General features: G+C 41.2%; 1 protein-coding gene across 1 annotated transcript; it reads right to left on the bottom strand.

Moving 5' to 3' along the window:
- Window positions 1–985: 985 nt before the first annotated feature.
- Window positions 986–19,219, bottom strand: svopl (SVOP-like). Its single transcript, XM_062443470.1, has 16 exons — window positions 19,167–19,219; window positions 16,649–16,758; window positions 15,568–15,656; window positions 14,806–14,904; window positions 11,838–11,909; window positions 11,632–11,756; window positions 9,233–9,296; window positions 8,993–9,118; window positions 8,201–8,329; window positions 7,984–8,057; window positions 7,609–7,796; window positions 6,031–6,142; window positions 4,488–4,569; window positions 1,386–1,475; window positions 1,201–1,314; window positions 986–1,080 (listed from the first exon to the last, which is right to left on the bottom strand). The coding sequence occupies exons 2-16, from the start codon at window positions 16,755–16,757 to the stop codon at window positions 1,069–1,071; spliced, it is 1,485 nt and encodes a 494-aa protein (XP_062299454.1). The 5' UTR covers window position 16,758; window positions 19,167–19,219; the 3' UTR covers window positions 986–1,068.
- Window positions 19,220–19,885: the final 666 nt, after the last annotated feature.

Raw genomic sequence — 19,885 nt, 5'->3', positions numbered from 1 at the left:
AGTTACATTATAAAGTAACTAGTTACATTATAAAGTAACTAGTTACATTATAAAGTAACTAGTTACATTACCTTGTGAGAACAGTAACTGAGTACTTAGTTACTAGTTGTAGTCCAGACCTCCTTTAAATATAATGACATCATCACACAGTCTGATCCATCATGTGTAAATCTTTACACTAACAGCAGGAATGACTCACACAATTTCCCATTTACAGTCTTTATTACACACACACACACACACACACACACACACACACACACACACACACACACACACACACACACACACACACACACACACTCACATTCTCAAACATGTGCTAACATACTAGTTATAAACTGCATCCAGGCTTTTAAACACATCTCCATCACTGCAACAGACCAACACACACTACTGACATGTTACTGTTCCTGCTCTTACCCCCCCCCCCCAACCCTGCTCTTACCCCCCCCGCCCCCAACCCTAACCCTGCTCTTACCCCCCCCAACCCCCAACCCTGCTCTTACCCCCCCCCGCCCCCAACCCTAACCCTGCTCTTACCCCCCCAACCCCAACCCTGCTCTTACCCCCCCCCGCCCCCAACCCTAACCTGCTCTTACCCCCCCCAACCCCAACCCTGCTCTTACCCCCCCCCGCCCCCAACCCTAACCCTGCTCTTACCCCCCCCAAAACCCTAACCCTGCTCTTACCCCCCAACCCTAACCCTGCTCTTACCCCCCCCGCCCCCAACCCTAACCCTGCTCTTACCCCCCCCAACCCCAACCCTGCTCTTACCCCCCCCCCCGCCCCCAACCCTAACCCTGCTCTTACCCCCCCAACCCTAACCCTGCTCTTACCCCCCCCCGCCCCCAACCCTAACCCTGCTCTTACCCCCCCAACCCTAACCCTGCTCTTACCCCCCCCCCCAACCCTGCTCTTCACTTTATGTGACATAATAACCGTATATAAATGTTCTGTATTCAGCGTTTCTCCATTAATCATTAAACTCATTCACACAATCAGCTGTTAGCAGAATTACATTTAATTTCTTTACATTACAGATAACAAGAAGAAGAGTAACAGACATCAGGAGCTTTGCTGTAACAGGAAAAGAGAAACGTTTAGTTTAAAACTGAAATACATTATGATAAATAATGAATATTAATAATTTATATTAAATTAATACTAAAGTTATAATGAGTAATCCTTGTTTCTCACCAGCAGAGCTCGTCCTTTGGTCTCTATGGGCAGCAGGAAGCTTCCTGCAGCACAGATCACACACGACACAGCGAACGGACTGAGAGCCAGAATCACCGACTGAGACATCAGCACCTGAAGTACACACACAGGTAAACCACCTGACTCCAGATCCCCTGAACCCAAAAACACGATCATAAACACACCTGAGCGATGAAAGGAGCGATCATTCCTCCGATTCGACTGAACGACGTACAGAAGCCCATCCCCAGAGAGCGAACCGCCGTGGGATACACCTGAGACACAAACACCTGTTACACCTGAGACACAAACACCTGTAACACCTGAGACACAAACACCTGTAACACCTGAGACACAAACACCTGTAACACCTGTTACACCTGAGACACAAACACCTGTAACACCTGAGACACAAACACCTGTAACACCTGAGACACAAACACCTGTAACACCTGAGACACAAACACCTGTAACACCTGTTACACCTGAGACACAAACACCTGTTACACCTGAGACACAAAAACCTGTTACACCTGAGACACAAACACCTGTAACACCTGTTACACCTGAGACACAAACACCTGTTACACCTGAGACACAAAAACCTGTTACACCTGAGACACAAACACCTGTAACACCTGTTACACCTGAGACACAAACACCTGTTACACCTGAGACACAAACACCTGTTACACCTGAGACACAAACACCTGTTACACCTGAGACACAAACACCTGTTACACCTGAGACACAAACATCTGTAACACCTGAGACACAAACACCTGTTACACCTGAGACACAAAAACCTGTTACACCTGAGACACAAACACCTGTAACACCTGTTACACCTGAGACACAAACACCTGTTACACCTGAGACACAAAAACCTGTTACACCTGAGACACAAACACCTGTAACACCTGTTACACCTGAGACACAAACACCTGTTACACCTGAGACACAAAAACCTGTTACACCTGAGACACAAACACCTGTAACACCTGTTACACCTGAGACACAAACACCTGTTACACCTGAGACACAAACACCTGTTACACCTGAGACACAAACACCTGTTACACCTGAGACACAAACACCTGTTACACCTGAGACACAAACACCTGTAACACCTGAGACACAAACACCTGTTACACCTGAGACACAAACACCTGTTACACCTGAGACACAAACATCTGTAACACCTGTTACACCTGAGACACAAACACCTGTAACACCTGAGACACAAACACCTGTAACACCTGAGACACAAACACCTGTTACACCTGAGACACAAACACCTGTAACACCTGTTACACCTGAGACACAAACACCTGTAACACCTGAGACACAAACACCTGTTACACCTGAGACACAAACACCTGTAACACCTGTTACACCTGAGACACAAACACCTGTAACACCTGAGACACAAACACCTGTAACACCTGAGACACAAACACCTGTAACACCTGTAACACCTGAGACACAAACACCTGTTACACCTGAGACACAAACACCTGTAACACCTGTTACACCTGAGACACAAACACCTGTTACACCTGAGACAAAAACACCTGTTACACCTGAGACACAAACACCTGTTACACCTGAGACACAAACACCTGTAACACCTGAGACACAAACACCTGTTACACCTGAGACACAAACACCTGTTACACCTGAGACACAAACACCTGTTACACCTGAGACACAAACACCTGTAACACCTGAGACACAAACACCTGTAACACCTGTTACACCTGAGACACAAACACCTGTAACACCTGAGACACAAACACCTGTAACACCTGTTACACCTGAGACACAAACACCTGTTACACCTGAGACACAAACACCTGTAACACCTGAGACACAAACACCTGTTACACCTGTAACACCTGAGACACAAACACCTGTTACACCTGAGACACAAACACCTGTTACACCTGAGACACAAACACCTGTTACACCTGAGACACAAACACCTGTAACACCTGAGACACAAACACCTGTTACACCTGAGACACAAACACCTGTAACACCTGTTACACCTGAGACACAAACACCTGTTACACCTGAGACACAAACACCTGTAACACCTGAGACACAAACACCTGTTACACCTGTAACACCTGAGACACAAACACCTGTTACACCTGTAACACCTGAGACACAAACACCTGTTACACCTGAGACACAAACACCTGTTACACCTGAGACACAAACACCTGTTACACCTGCTACACAAACACCTGTAACACCTGAGACACAAACACCTGTAACACCTGAGACACAAACACCTGTAACACCTGTTACACCTGAGACACAAACACCTGTTACACCTGAGACACAAACACCTGTAACACCTGTTACACCTGAGACACAAACACCTGTAACACCTGTTACACCTGCTACACCTGTTACACCTGTAACACCTGTTACACCTGCTACACCTGTTACACCTGTTACACCTGAGACACAAACACCTGCTACACCTGTTACACCTGTAACACCTGTTACACCTGAGACACAAACACCTGTAACACCTGTAACACCTGTAACACCTGTAACACCTGTTACACCTGTTACACCTGAGACCTGAACTAAAGCAGGGTTTCCCCCAGTGTATTATAAGCTTGGCGGCATCATTTATTTAAAATAGGTTTTTATACAGCAGTAACAAAGTTGAAAGCGCAATGGTAACAACTTATGGTCAACACGTGAACACATGGCGGGTCTGAGGTCAGGTGTCTTTTTCATCACGTAACCACTGAGAGGCCAAATGATACATACCTCTTAATATCAGTGAGCCTCTGTCCCCCTTCAGTCTGAATCTCTTGGTTGATTTTTGAGGTTTTTTTTCATTTATTGTTATTTAACTCACAATGTGACGAGCATTACAAGGCTTGTAATTCACGTGCCATCAGGATTTTACTTTAAGTTATTAAGTGCAAACATTTATTTATTATAATTGTATTTTTTGTATTAAAACATTGGTGTTGAACAGTACTCCAAGAGTGGCGCTTCTTATAGTTGGTGCTTAATTATTGTCAATAAAGGACTTATAATAACACATGATTACATTGATTATTACAGTCATCCAGTAAATGTTTAACATTGATTTAATACAAGGCCGCATGGAATCACACCCTCTAAATGCTACTACGTCATGAATCTGTTACCTATAGGACTCTGCCATCATTCAGGCCCCTCTCACAACCTACCACCAGGCTTAGCAAGTTTTCTGGGGGAAACCCTGTAAAGCACCTGAAGAAATGTGAACGTACCTCAGCCGTGTAAATATAAACCACATTAAAGTTCATGGAGACCAGAGACCGAAGCAGGAACAGCAGCAACGTGAACCCGAACCTGCAAGAAAGACAGAAGATCCTCATAACCCTGTACCCGGTCAGAGTCCTCATAACCCTGTACCTGGTCAGAGTCCTCATAACCCTGTACCCGGTCAGAGTCCTCATAACCCTGTACCCGGTCAGAGTCCTCATAACCCTGTACCCGGTCAGAGTCCTCATAACCCTGTACCTGGTCAGAGTCCTCATAACCCTGTACCCGGTCAGAGTCCTCATAACCCTGTACCCGGTCAGAGTCCTCATAACCCTGTACCCGGTCAGACTGGAAGTCCTCATAACCCTGTACCCGGTCAGAGTCCTCATAACCCTGTACCCGGTCAGAGTCCTCATAACCCTGTACCCGGTCAGACTGGAAGTCCTCATAACCCTGTACCCGGTCAGAGTCCTCATAACCCTGTACCCGGTCAGAGTCCTCATAACCCTGTACCCGGTCAGACTGGAAGTCCTCATAACCCTGTACCCGGTCAGACTGGAAGTCCTCATAACCCTGTACCCGGTCAGAGTCCTCATAACCCTGTACCCGGTCAGACTGGAAGTCCTCATAACCCTGTACCCGGTCAGACTGGAAGTCCTCATAACCCTGTACCCGGTCAGAGTCATCATAACCCTGTACCCGGTCAGAGTCGTCATAACCCTGTACCCGGTCAGACTGGAAGTCCTCATAACCCTGTACCCGGTCAGACTGGAAGTCCTCATAACCCTGTACCCGGTCAGAGTCCTCATAACCCTGTACCCGGTCAGACTGGAAGTCCTCATAACCCTGTACCCGGTCAGACTGGAAGTCATCATAACCCTGTACCCGGTCAGACTGGAAGTCATCATAACCCTGTACCCGGTCAGAGTCCTCATAACCCTGTACCCGGTCAGAGTCATCATAACCCTGTACCCGGTCAGAGTCCTCATAACCCTGTACCCGGTCAGAGTCCTCATAACCCTGTACCCGGTCAGAGTCCTCATAACCCTGTACCCGGTCAGAGTCCTCATAACCCTGTTCCCGGTCAGAGTCCTCATAACCCTGTACCCGGTCAGACTGGAAGTCCTCATAACCCTGTACCCGGTCAGACTGGAAGTCATCATAACCCTGTACCCGGTCAGAGTCCTCATAACCCTGTACCCGGTCAGACTGGAAGTCATCATAACCCTGTACCCGGTCAGAGTCCTCATAACCCTGTACCCGGTCAGAGTCATCATAACCCTGTACCCGGTCAGAGTCCTCATAACCCTGTTCCCGGTCAGAGTCCTCATAACCCTGTACCCGGTCAGACTGGAAGTCCTCATAACCCTGTACCCGGTCAGACTGGAAGTCATCATAACCCTGTACCCGGTCAGACTGGAAGTCATCATAACCCTGTACCCGGTCAGAGTCATCATAACCCTGTACCCGGTCAGACTGGAAGTCCTCATAACCCTGTTCCCGGTCAGAGTCGTCATAACCCTGCGAAATGAGAATAAGGGACCTTACATGGTGGTGCAGATGTTGATCATCATGAATAAAATGGCCGACAGCAGCTGCAGCAGCATCAGACTCTTCCTGCGTCCGATCAGGCTCAGCATGCAGATATTTACGGGGACCACTGAGGATAAACAAGGTGGTTTAGGGGGACCACTGAGGATAAACAAGGTGGTTTAGGGGGACCACTGAGGATAAACAAGGTGGTTTAGGGGGACCAATAAGAACAGAGAAAGGTGGTTTAGGGGGACCAATGAGGACAGACAGGCTGGTTTAGGGGGACCAATGAGGACAGACAGGCTGGTTTAGGGGGACCAATGAGGACAGACAGGCTGGTTTAGGGGGACCACTGAGGACAGACAGGCTGGTTTAGGGGGACCAATGAGGACAGACAGGCTGGTTTAGGGGGACCACTGAGGACAGACAGGCTGGTTTAGGGGGACCAATGAGGACAGACAGGCTGGTTTAGGGGGACCACTGAGGACAGACAGGCTGGTTTAGGGGGACCAATGAGGACAGACAGGCTGGTTTAGGGGGACCACGGAGGACAGACAGGCTGGTTTAGGGGGACCAATGAGGAACAGACAGGCTGGTTTAGGGGGACCACTGAGGACAGACAGGCTGGTTTAGGGGGACCACTGAGGACAGACAGGCTGGTTTAGGGGGACCACTGAGGACAGACAGGCTGGTTTAGGGGGACCACGGAGGACAGACAGGCTGGTTTAGGGGGACCAATGAGGACAGACAGGCTGGTTTAGGGGGACCACTGAGGACAGACAGGCTGGTTTAGGGGGACCACTGAGGACATACAGGCTGGTTTAGGGGGACCACTGAGGACAGACAGGCTGGTTTAGGGGGACCAATGAGGACAGACAGGCTGGTTTAGGGGGACCAATGAGGACAGACAGGCTGGTTTAGGGGGACCAATGAGGACAGACAGGCTGGTTTAGGGGGACCACGGAGGACAGACAGGCTGGTTTAGGGGGACCACGGAGGACAGACAGGCTGGTTTAGGGGGACCACGGAGGACAGACAGGCTGGTTTAGGGGGACCAATGAGGACAGACAGGCTGGTTTAGGGGGACCAATGAGGACAGACAGGCTGGTTTAGGGGGACCACTGAGGACAGACAGGCTGGTTTAGGGGGACCAATGAGGACAGACAGGCTGGTTTAGGGGGACCACTGAGGACAGACAGGCTGGTTTAGGGGGACCACGGAGGACAGACAGGCTGGTTTAGGGGGACCACGGAGGACAGACAGGCTGGTTTAGGGGGACCACGGAGGACAGACAGGCTGGTTTAGGGGGACCAATGAGGACAGACAGGCTGGTTTAGGGGGACCAATGAGGACAGACAGGCTGGTTTAGGGGGACCACTGAGGACAGACAGGCTGGTTTAGGGGGACCACGGAGGACAGACAGGCTGGTTTAGGGGGACCACGGAGGACAGACAGGCTGGTTTAGGGGGACCACGGAGGACAGACAGGCTGGTTTAGGGGGACCAATGAGGACAGACAGGCTGGTTTAGGGGGACCAATGAGGACAGACAGGCTGGTTTAGGGGGACCGCTCTGGGACCGCTCTGGGACTTACGTGCAACCTCGCCCAGGCAGCTGATGAGCAGCGTCTGGTAGTCGTTGAAGCCGAACGGGATGCAGTAGCAGCGGCCGGCCTCATGGTGGTGTCTGACCTGGACGGCATCCGTCACGCACAGCAGGTTCTTCTCCAGCAGCTCCGAGCTGCTCAGCACCGAGCCGTAATACGAGAAAGATGCCACGAACCTGCAGGAAACACCACCTGATTGGTCCACACGCTGACGTCAGAGAAAAAGTGACACATTACCATAAGGAAGTGACACGTTACCATGAGGAAGTGACACGTTACCATGAGGAAGTGACACGTTACCATGAGGAAGTGACACGTTACCATGAGGAAGTGACACGTTACCATGAGGAAGTGACACGTTACCATGAGTACCAGAGCAGGAAAGATGTCTTCCTGAACGCAGCGCTGAGCAGAGTCCTCCAGCTGCCTCGCTCTGTCTGAAATAGGAAGTTCATCACAGACATGATCCCAAATTCATTCTGAATTTATAACGACGAAAGTGTATACACACACACACACACACATACACACACAGACACACACACACACACACACACACACACACACACACTGAACGCACCACCGGCGGCTCCATCAGTCGACCCGGAGGAAGAGACGCTCGGTTCATCGTAGCGATGCGGTTCAGCGTGTTGACGGCAGCCTGAATGTTTCCCGCTGACACGTTGTAACGAGCCGACTCAGGAATGAACTGATCAATAATCAATAAAGACAGACTGATTAACTCCTGTAGCAGTGATTCACTTATACATTTAATTTATACTTACTACTAATATTTTAACAGGTTGATGTCCGTGCTGTTACACACTCCTGTCTGTAGGTGGCAGCACCTTTAACTTTGGGAGTGATCGAAGAAGAAGTCGCTGAGTCTGGTTACATTTCTCCTCATATCTGCTTTGTTGTAACTTTATCTTTTACTTACTTTGGATAGTTCTGTCTTTCCCTCAGGGTTCATTCACTGTCTGTGATTGTTTACTCTAAACCATTATTATCATCCACTATAGTGGACTCACTGAAATGAGTGATGGAGCAGAGGGTTTGTTATGTTCACTTCCTTTCATATGTTCATCTCCAGCTGCAAACACTGAAGGAGTGACAGTCAGCTGACCATGAAGAGGAAGATGAGGAAGAGTCAGCTGACCATGAAGAGGAAGATGAGGAAGAGTCAGCTGACAATGAAGAGGAAGATGAGGAAGACTCAGTTGACCATGAAGAGGAAGAGTCAGCTGACCATGAAGAGGAAGAGTCAGCTGACCATGAAGAGGAAGACGAAGAAGAGTCAGCTGACCATGAAGAGGAAGATGAGGAAGAGTCAGCTGACCATGACGAGGAAGATGAAAAAGAGTCAGCTGACCATGAAAAGGAAGATGAGGATGATGCTGGGCGTGAGGGAGAGCCGGATCATCCACCTCCAGCCCATCGTGGGAACCACCAGCATCCCGAGCACGATGATCAGCATGGAGCCCGTCATCCAGAACACCTGAGCACAGAAGCAGAGCATGCTGGGAGATCTGATGACATCACTCAGGTGTGTGAACAGGTCAACATCCCGACACTCGTTAAAGGTTAAAACAGTTTGAAAAGACAGACTCACAGAAGCCAGCGGCAGCAGGAACGCTCGATGCTTCGCAGGAATGAACTCGGTCTTCAACACAAACCTGCAGGTGAGTTACAGGTGAGTAACAGGTGAGTAACAGGTGAGTAACAGGTGAGTAACAGGTGAGTTACAGGTGAGTTACAGGTGAGTTACAGGTGAGTAACAGGTGAGTTACAGGTGAGTCACAGGTGAGTTACAGGTGAGTAACAGGTGAGTTACAGGTGAGTTACAGGTGAGTAACAGGTGAGTAACAGGTGAGTTACAGGTGAGTAACAGGTGAGTTACAGGTGAGTTACAGGTGACTAACAGGTGAGTAACAGGTGAGTCACAGGTGAGTCACAGGTGAGTAACAGGTGAGTAACAGGTGAGTCACAGGTGAGTCACAGGTGAGTTACAGGTGACTAACAGGTGAGTTACAGGTGACTAACAGGTGAGTTACAGGTGAGTCACAGGTGAGTCACAGGTGAGTCACAGGTGAGTAACAGGTGAGTCACAGGTGAGTAACAGGTGAGTAACAGGTGAGTCACAGGTGAGTCACAGGTGAGTCACAGGTGAGTCACAGGTGAGTAACAGGTGAGTAACAGGTGAGTTACAGGTGAGTCACAGGTGAGTAACAGGTGAGTAACAGGTGAGTTACAGGTGAGTTACAGGTGAGTAACAGGTGAGTCACAGGTGAGTAACAGGTGAGTAACAGGTGAGTTACAGGTGAGTCACAGGTGAGTCACAGGTGAGTAACAGGTGAGTAACAGGTGAGTAACAGGTGAGTAACAGGTGAGTAACAGGTGAGTCACAGGTGAGTCACAGGTGAGTAACAGGTGAGTTACAGGTGAGTAACAGGTGAGTTACAGGTGAGTAACAGGTGAGTTACAGGTGAGTTACAGGTGACTAACAGGTGAGTAACAGGTGAGTCACAGGTGAGTCACAGGTGAGTAACAGGTGAGTAACAGGTGAGTCACAGGTGAGTCACAGGTGAGTTACAGGTGACTAACAGGTGAGTTACAGGTGACTAACAGGTGAGTTACAGGTGAGTCACAGGTGAGTCACAGGTGAGTCACAGGTGAGTAACAGGTGAGTCACAGGTGAGTAACAGGTGAGTAACAGGTGAGTCACAGGTGAGTCACAGGTGAGTCACAGGTGAGTTACAGGTGAGTCACAGGTGAGTCACAGGTGAGTTACAGGTGAGTCACAGGTGAGTCACAGGTGAGTCACAGGTGAGTAACAGGTGAGTTACAGGTGAGTAACAGGTGAGTAACAGGTGAGTCACAGGTGAGTCACAGGTGAGTCACAGGTGAGTAACAGGTGAGTCACAGGTGAGTCACAGGTGAGTCACAGGTGAGTCACAGGTGAGTCACAGGTGAGTTACAGGTGAGTAACAGGTGAGTTACAGGTGAGTAACAGGTGAGTAACAGGTGAGTCACAGGTGAGTCACAGGTGAGTCACAGGTGAGTAACAGGTGAGTCACAGGTGAGTCACAGGTGAGTCACAGGTGAGTAACAGGTGAGTTACAGGTGAGTAACAGGTGAGTCACAGGTGAGTAACAGGTGAGTAACAGGTGAGTTACAGGTGAGTCACAGGTGAGTCACAGGTGAGTAACAGGTGAATAACAGGTGAGTAACAGGTGAGTAACAGGTGAGTAACAGGTGAGTAACAGGTGAGTCACAGGTGAGTCACAGGTGAGTAACAGGTGAGTTACAGGTGAGTAACAGGTGAGTTACAGGTGAGTAACAGGTGACTAACAGGTGAGTAACAGGTGAGTTACAGGTGAGTAACAGGTGAGTTACAGGTGAGTAACAGGTGAGTCACAGGTGAGTAACAGGTGAGTAACAGGTGAGTAACAGGTGAGTTACAGGTGAGTCACAGTTGAGTCACAGGTGAGTCACAGGTGAGTAACAGGTGAGTTACAGGTGAGTAACAGGTGAGTTACAGGTGAGTCACAGTTGAGTCACAGGTGAGTCACAGGTGAGTCACAGGTGAGTAACAGGTGAGTAACAGGTGAGTAACAGGTGAGTTACAGGTGAGTTACAGGTGAGTAACAGGTGAGTTACAGGTGAGTAACAGGTGAGTTACAGGTGAGTCACAGTTGAGTCACAGGTGAGTCACAGGTGAGTCACAGGTGAGTAACAGGTGAGTAACAGGTGAGTAACAGGTGAGTAACAGGTGAGTCACAGGTGAGTCACAGTTGAGTCACAGGTGAGTCACAGGTGAGTCACAGGTGAGTCACAGGTGAGTAACAGGTGAGTAACAGGTGAGTTACAGGTGAGTAACAGGTGAGTAACAGGTGAGTAACAGGTGAGTGTGTGTGTTATTGTGTGTGTGTGTGTGTGTGTATGTGCGTGCGTGCGTGCGTGCGTGCGTGCGTGCGTGCGTGTGTGTGTGTGTGTGTGTGTGTGTCTGACCCCTGTGATACTCCCGCCACTCCGCAGCCCACCATGCTGCGGAGGAAGATGAACCAACCGTACGAGGGAGCGAACGAGGTCAGCAGAGAGAAGTACGCGCTCCACACGAAGCCTCCAAACACAACCTGGCAAAATATATAAATATATAATTATAAATATATAAATATATAATAAAATATATACCAAAATATCAAAGAGTTTCTAACCTTCCAGCGCCCGTATCTATCAGCGATGTATCCTCCCAGGACCCCGCAAACCATGAAACCCAGAAACACAATCTGAGGGACACAACAGTACGTTACTATAAACTACGTTACTATAAACTACACTACTATAAACTACAGTACTATAAACTACAGTACTATAAACTACATTACTATAAACTACATTACTATAAACTACATTACTATAAACTACATTACTATAAACTACACTACTATAAACTACAGTACTATAAACTACATTACTATAAACTACAGTACTATAAACTACATTACTATAAACTACATTACTATAAACTACATTACTATAAACTACAGTACTATAAACTACATTACTATAAACTACATTACTATAAACTACATTACTATAAACTACACTACTATAAACTACAGTACTATAAACTACATTACTATAAACTACACTACTATAAACTACATTACTATAAACTACATTACTATAAACTACATTACTATAAACTACAGTACTATAAACTACAGTACTATAAACTACATTACTATAAACTACACTACTATAAACTACATTACTATAAACTACATTACTATAAACTACATTACTATAAACTACACTACTATAAACTACACTACTATAAACTACAGTACTATAAACTACACTACTATAAACTACATTACTATAAACTACACTACTATAAACTACACTACTATAAACTACATTACTATAAACTACAGTACTATAAACTACACTACTATAAACTACATTACTATAAACTACATTACTATAAACTACATTACTATAAACTACATTACTATAAACTACATTACTATAAACTACATTACTATAAACTACACTACTATAAACTACATTACTATAAACTACATTACTATAAACTACATTACTATAAACTACATTACTATAAACTACATTACTATAAACTACACTACTATAAACTACACTACTATAAACTACATTACTATAAACTACATTACTATAAACTACATTACTATAAACTACATTACTATAAACTACACTACTATAAACTACATTACTATAAACTACACTACTATAAACTACACTACTATAAACTACACTACTATAAACTACACTACTATAAACTACAGTACTATAAACTACATTACTATAAACTACACTACTATAAACTACACTACTATAAACTACATTACTATAAACTACATTACTATAAACTACACTACTATAAACTACATTACTATAAACTACATTACTATAAACTACATTACTATAAACTACATTACTATAAACTACATTACTATAAACTACACTACTATAAACTACAGTACTATAAACTACATTACTATAAACTACACTACTATAAACTACATTACTATAAACTACATTACTATAAACTACATTACTATAAACTACACTACTATAAACTACATTACTATAAACTACATTACTATAAACTACAGTACTATAAACTACATTACTATAAACTACACTACTATAAACTACATTACTATAAACTACATTACTATAAACTACATTACTATAAACTACACTACTATAAACTACACTACTATAAACTACATTACTATAAACTACATTACTATAAACTACATTACTATAAACTACACTACTATAAACTACATTACTATAAACTACATTACTATAAACTACATTACTATAAACTACATTACTATAAACTACAGTACTATAAACTACAGTACTATAAACTACATTACTATAAACTACAGTACTATAAACTACATTACTATAAACTACACTACTATAAACTACATTACTATAAACTACACTACTATAAACTACACTACTATAAACTACATTACTATAAACTACATTACTATAAACTACACTACTATAAACTACATTACTATAAACTACATTACTATAAACTACACTACTATAAACTACATTACTATAAACTACATTACTATAAACTACATTACTATAAACTACATTACTATAAACTACATTACTATAAACTACATTACTATAAACTACAGTACTATAAACTACATTACTATAAACTACATTACTATAAACTACACTACTATAAACTACGTTACTATAAACTACATTACTATAAACTACACTACTATAAACTACATTACTATAAACTACATTACTATAAACTACATTACTATAAACTACACTACTATAAACTACATTACTATAAACTACATTACTATAAACTACACTACTATAAACTACATTACTATAAACTACACTACTATAAACTACGTTACTATAAACTACATTACTATAAACTACATTACTATAAACTACACTACTATAAACTACATTACTATAAACTACACTACTATAAACTACATTACTATAAACTACATTACTATAAACTACATTACTATAAACTACACTACTATAAACTACGTTACTATAAACTACATTACTATAAACTACACTACTATAAACTACATTACTATAAACTACATTACTATAAACTACATTACTATAAACTACATTACTATAAACTACATTACTATAAACTACATTACTATAAACTACATTACTATAAACTACATTACTATAAACTACACTACTATAAACTACATTACTATAAACTACACTACTATAAACTACATTACTATAAACTACACTACTATAAACTACATTACTATAAACTACATTACTATAAACTACATTACTATAAACTACACTACTATAAACTACATTACTATAAACTACATTACTATAAACTACAGTACTATAAACTACATTACTATAAACTACACTACTATAAACTACATTACTATAAACTACATTACTATAAACTACACTACTATAAACTACATTACTATAAACTACACTACTATAAACTACACTACTATAAACTACACTACTATAAACTACATTACTATAAACTACAGTACATTATGATGTTTTATTGGCCAAGTGATTGTCAGTTATTCCTTAATAACTATATAATGGATCATTAAAAGCACCACTGGTTACCATGGAGACGAGCGCCACCTGCCAGTCCTCGAGTCGCCACTCACATCGAATCTCTGGAGAAACTACAGCGAGCAGCATGATCTCCATCGCCTCCACGATCTGAGGACGAGAAACCAGCCAATCAGATGCTTAGAACAACCGTTAATCAATAGAAAGAACCTTTTATGTTACCATGGTAACTGAAATCTGAAGGATTAAACCTTAAAGGACCAGTTCACAGTCTTACACCAGAGTAACAGTCAGTGTGTGTGTGTGTGTGTGTTATGTTGGCGCTCCCCATGTATGTGTATGTGTATGTGTGTGTATTGTGTGTATATATTGTGTATTGTGTGTATATTGTGTATTGTGTGTATGTGTGTATTGTGTGTATTGTGTGTATGTGTGTGTATTGTGTGTATGTGTGTGTATTGTGTGTATGTGTGTGCATGTGTGTGTATTGTGTGTATTGTTTGTATTGTGTGTATGTGTGTATGTGTGTATGTGTGTGCATGTGTGTGTATGTGTGTGTATTGTGTGTATGTGTGTGTATTGTGTGTATTGTGTGTATGTGTGTATGGTGTGTTGTGTGTGTATTGTGTGTATTGTGTGTATTGTGTGTATGTATGTGTATTGTGTGTATGTGTGTGTATTGTGTGTATGTGTGTATGTGTGTATATTGTGTGTATTGTGTGTATGTGTGTGTATGTGTGTGTATTGTGTGTATGTGTGTGTATTGTGTGTATTGTGTGTATGTGTGTGTATTGTGTGTATTGTGTGTATTACGTTGGCGCTCCCCATGATCACAAACAGCAGGATGTGAAATCTTCCGAAGCCGATCGTCTCCACAGCTTCCTCCACAGTGAAAGTCTCATCTGATCAATAAACACATGACCCCAGACAGCTGATCAATAAACACATGACCCCAGACAGCTGATCAATAAACAGTCACATGACCCCAGACAGCTGATCAATAAACACATGACCCCAGACAGCTGATCAATAAACACATGACCCCAGACAGCTGATCAATAAACACATGACCCCAGACATCTGATCAATAAACAGTCACATGACCCCAGACAGCTGATCAATAAACACATGACCCCAGACAGCTGATCAATAAACACATGACCCCAGACAGCTGATCAATAAACACATGACCCCAGACAGCTGATCAATAAACAGTCACATGACCCCAGACAGCTGATCAATAAACACATGACCCCAGACAGCTGATCAATAAACACATGACCCCAGACAGCTGATCAATAAACAGTCACATGACCCCAGACAGCTGATCAATAAACACATGACCCCAGACAGCTGATCAATAAACACATGACCCCAGACAGCTGATCAATAAACACATGACCCCAGACAGCTGATCAATAAACAGTCACATGACCCCAGACAGCTGATCAATAAACACATGACCTCAGACAGCTGATCAATAAACACATGACCCCAGACAGCTGATCAATAAACAGTCACATGACCCCAGACATCTGATCAATAAACAGTCACATGACCCCAGACAGCTGATCAATAAACAGTCACATGACCCCAGACAGCTGATCAATAAACAGTCACATGACCCCAGACAGCTGATCAATAAACAGTCACATGACCCCAGACATCTGATCAATAAACACATGACCCCAGACATCTGATCAATAAACAGTCACATGACCCCAGACAGCTGATCAATAAACACATGACCCCAGACAGCTGATCAATAAACAGTCACATGACCCCAGACATCTGATCAATAAACAGTCACATGACCCCAGACAGCTGATCAATAAACACATGACCCCAGACAGCTGATCAATAATCTATTATTGATGATTGATTAGAGACTGACCATTGTTGTTGTTCTTGGCGTCCTGCGGAGCGTCTGCAGCTCGGTCCTGCAGTTCCACCTCCTGCAGGTAGATGGCGCTCACCAGCTCAGTCTTCATACTGTCTCCCATCCTGCAAACATCACATCATAGTGTTACAACATTTAATATGTTAGTGAGTCAAAAAGATCAATATATATATTTATAGATGATCAGAAACGTGATTGATCCAGACGTCTGAAAATAATATTATCTACGTTTCTTCTTCTGTGCTTTGATTCCAGGTCGTTTAGTTTTCTGCAGGTTCATATTATATTATATTATATTATATTATATTATATTATATTATATTATATTATATTATATTATATCATATTATATTATATTATATTATATTATATTATATTATATTATATCATATTATATTATATCATATTATATTATATTATATTATATTATATTATATTATATTATACTGTATTATATTATATTATATCATATTATATTATATTATATTATATTATATTATATTATATTATATCATATCATATTATATTATATTATATTATATTATATTATACTGTATTATATTATATTATATTATATTATATTATATTATATTATATTATATTATATTATACTGTATTATATTATATTATATCATATTATATTATATTATATTATATTATATTATATTATATTATATTATATTATATCATATCATATTATATTATATTATATTATATTATATTATACTGTATTATATTATATTATATCATATTATATTATATTATATTATATTATATTATATTATATCATATCATATTATATTATATTATATTATATTATATTATATTATATTATATCATATCATATTATATTATAATATATTATATTATATTATATTATACTGTATTATATTATATTATATCATATTATATTATATTATATTATATTATATTATATTATATTATATTATATTATATTATATTATATCATATTATATTATATCATATTATATTATATTATATTATATTATATTATATTATATTATACTGTATTATATTATATTATATCATATTATATTATATTATATTATATTATATTATATTATATTATATCATATCATATTATATTATATTATATTATATTATATTATACTGTATTATATTATATTATATCATATTATATTATATTATATTATATTATATTATATTATATCATATCATATTATATTATATTATATTATATTATATTATATTATATTATATCATATCATATTATATTATAATAATATAATATAATATAATATATTATATTATATTATATCATATATATATTATATTATACTGTTTTATATTATATTATATCATATTATATTATGTTATATTATTATAATATAATATATATATGATATTCATTGTGTAATTTAATCATTAATGTTTTCAGCAGGGTTAGCTGCATTCAACCTGTCACTGCTCTCATCAAGGCGGGTCTTCCTGAGGCTGCGTCCTATTGGCTCACACAGGTAGACAGATACCCGCCTAACCAATCAGGGAGCAGGAGGAGGAGCTATGAGGAGTCAGCTGTTACATGATAAATAATAATAAAGGATAAGTTGTATCAGTCAGCATTTATCTGACCATTAATAATATTATGAATAATATATTAATATAATACATTAATGTGTTATTTAGTGTATTTTGACAGTATGTGTGTGTGTGTGTGTGTGTGTGTGTGTGTGTTTAGGTGTGTGTGTGTGTGTGTGTGTGTGTTTAGGTGTGTGTGTGTGTGTTGTTTGTGTGTGTGTGTGTGTGTGTGTTGTTTGTTTGTGTGTGTGTTGTTTGTGTGTGTGTGTGTGTGTGTGTTTAGGTGTGTGTGTGTTTGTGTGTGTGTTTAGGTGTTTGTGTGTTGTTTGTGTGTGTGTGTGTGTGTGTGTGTGTTGTTTGTGTTTGTGTGTTGTTTGTGTGTTTAGGTGTTTGTGTGTGTGTGTGTGTTGTTTGTGTGTGTGTGTGTGTTGTTTGTGTTTGTGTGTGTTTAGGTGTTTGTGTGTGTGTGTTTAGGTGTTTGTGTGTGTCTGTGTTGTTTGTGTGTGTGTGTGTTGTTTGTGTTTGTGTGTGTGTTGTTTGTGTGTGTGTGTTGTTTGTGTGTGTGTGTGTTGTTTGTGTTTGTGTGTGTGTTGTTTGTGTGTGTGTGTTGTTTGTGTGTGTGTGTGTGTGTTTAGGTGTGTGTGTGTGTGTGTGTGTTGTTTGTGTGTGTGTGTGTGTGTGTGTGTTGTTTGTGTGTGTGTGTGTGTGTGTGTGTGTGTGTGTGTGTGTGTGTGTGTGTGTGTGTGTGTGTGTAAACAACTTTAAAGCTTCCGTTCGTCACTTTAAATCTGAGCTGCTTGTTTGTGACGTTAAAGAGTTTTTGGATCATTGACCGGAAGTCAGTCGGTTCTTTAACGAGCGCGCGCAGTTGATGAGTTATTAATGATAATAAAATGTGACGCTGCAGACAGAAAGAAGCTCAGGTTCATATAAAGTGAATAAATGTACTCACACAGGTGCTGCAGAACGCGACCAGGTGCATCAGGAAGTATCACCGTCATCGTTACCTGGGCAGCAGCGCGCGAGGAGGGAGGAGTGCAGGTGAGTACGGAAGCCTGCTGACGCCAAAATTAAACACGTGAAATAAAAAATAATCACTTCTCAATGATTTTTGTTATTTGGCTTTTTCTTTAAGTTTGTTTATTATTTATTTTTCCTTTTAGTGAAAATCGAATGTTTTGGAATATTTTTATAAATTTTCTGTGTATTTATATTTTATTTTATTTTCAATACAAAATTTAAAAGAAGTTCCAAATATTTAATTGTTTCAGTCAAAAAAATGTTTAAAAATAAATATAATAATAAAGTGATGTAAGTTCAGCTCATTAAAATCTCTCAAGTTCTTCTAATAACAATAATAACATGTTTTATTTATATATTATTAATATGAGGAGGCTTTACATTCATGTTATTTGGTATATTGTTCAGTGTGTTGAGTTAAATAATAAAGATCCAGGTTGAATCTGAACACTTTAATGTTTGTTAACAATCTTTAGACTCAAACAGTTTGGGAAGAACCGGTCCGGTCAGGTGACACCTGGACGGCTGCTGTAGAACCGGTCCGGTCAGGTGACACCTGGACGGCTGCTGTAGAACCGGTCCGGTCATGTGACACCTGGACGGCTGCTGTAGAACCGGTCCGGTCAGGTGACACCTGGACGGTTGAACAGG

The sequence above is a fragment of the Scomber scombrus genome, chromosome 22 (assembly GCF_963691925.1).
Source record: "Scomber scombrus chromosome 22, fScoSco1.1, whole genome shotgun sequence".
Classification (NCBI taxonomy): Eukaryota; Metazoa; Chordata; class Actinopteri; order Scombriformes; family Scombridae; genus Scomber; species Scomber scombrus.
Note: the sequence above shows the minus strand (reverse complement) of the source record. Positions and strands in the feature narration are given on the sequence as shown.

What these genes read in the sequence shown, in the direction of transcription:
- svopl (XM_062443470.1), bottom strand. Translation starts at nt 16,757, where the DNA reads ATGGGAGACAGTATGAAGACTGAGCTGGTGAGCGCCATCTACCTGCAG. An exon ending in ATAGATACGGGCGCTGGAAG is followed by an intron (nt 11,757 to 11,837) that starts GTTAGAAACTCT and finishes ATATTTTGCCAG; the next exon opens with GTTGTGTTTGGAGGCTTCGT. An exon ending in TCCTCATCTTCCTTTTCATG is followed by an intron (nt 8,330 to 8,992) that starts GTCAGCTGACTC and finishes ATTATTGATCAG; the next exon opens with TTCATTCCTGAGTCGGCTCG.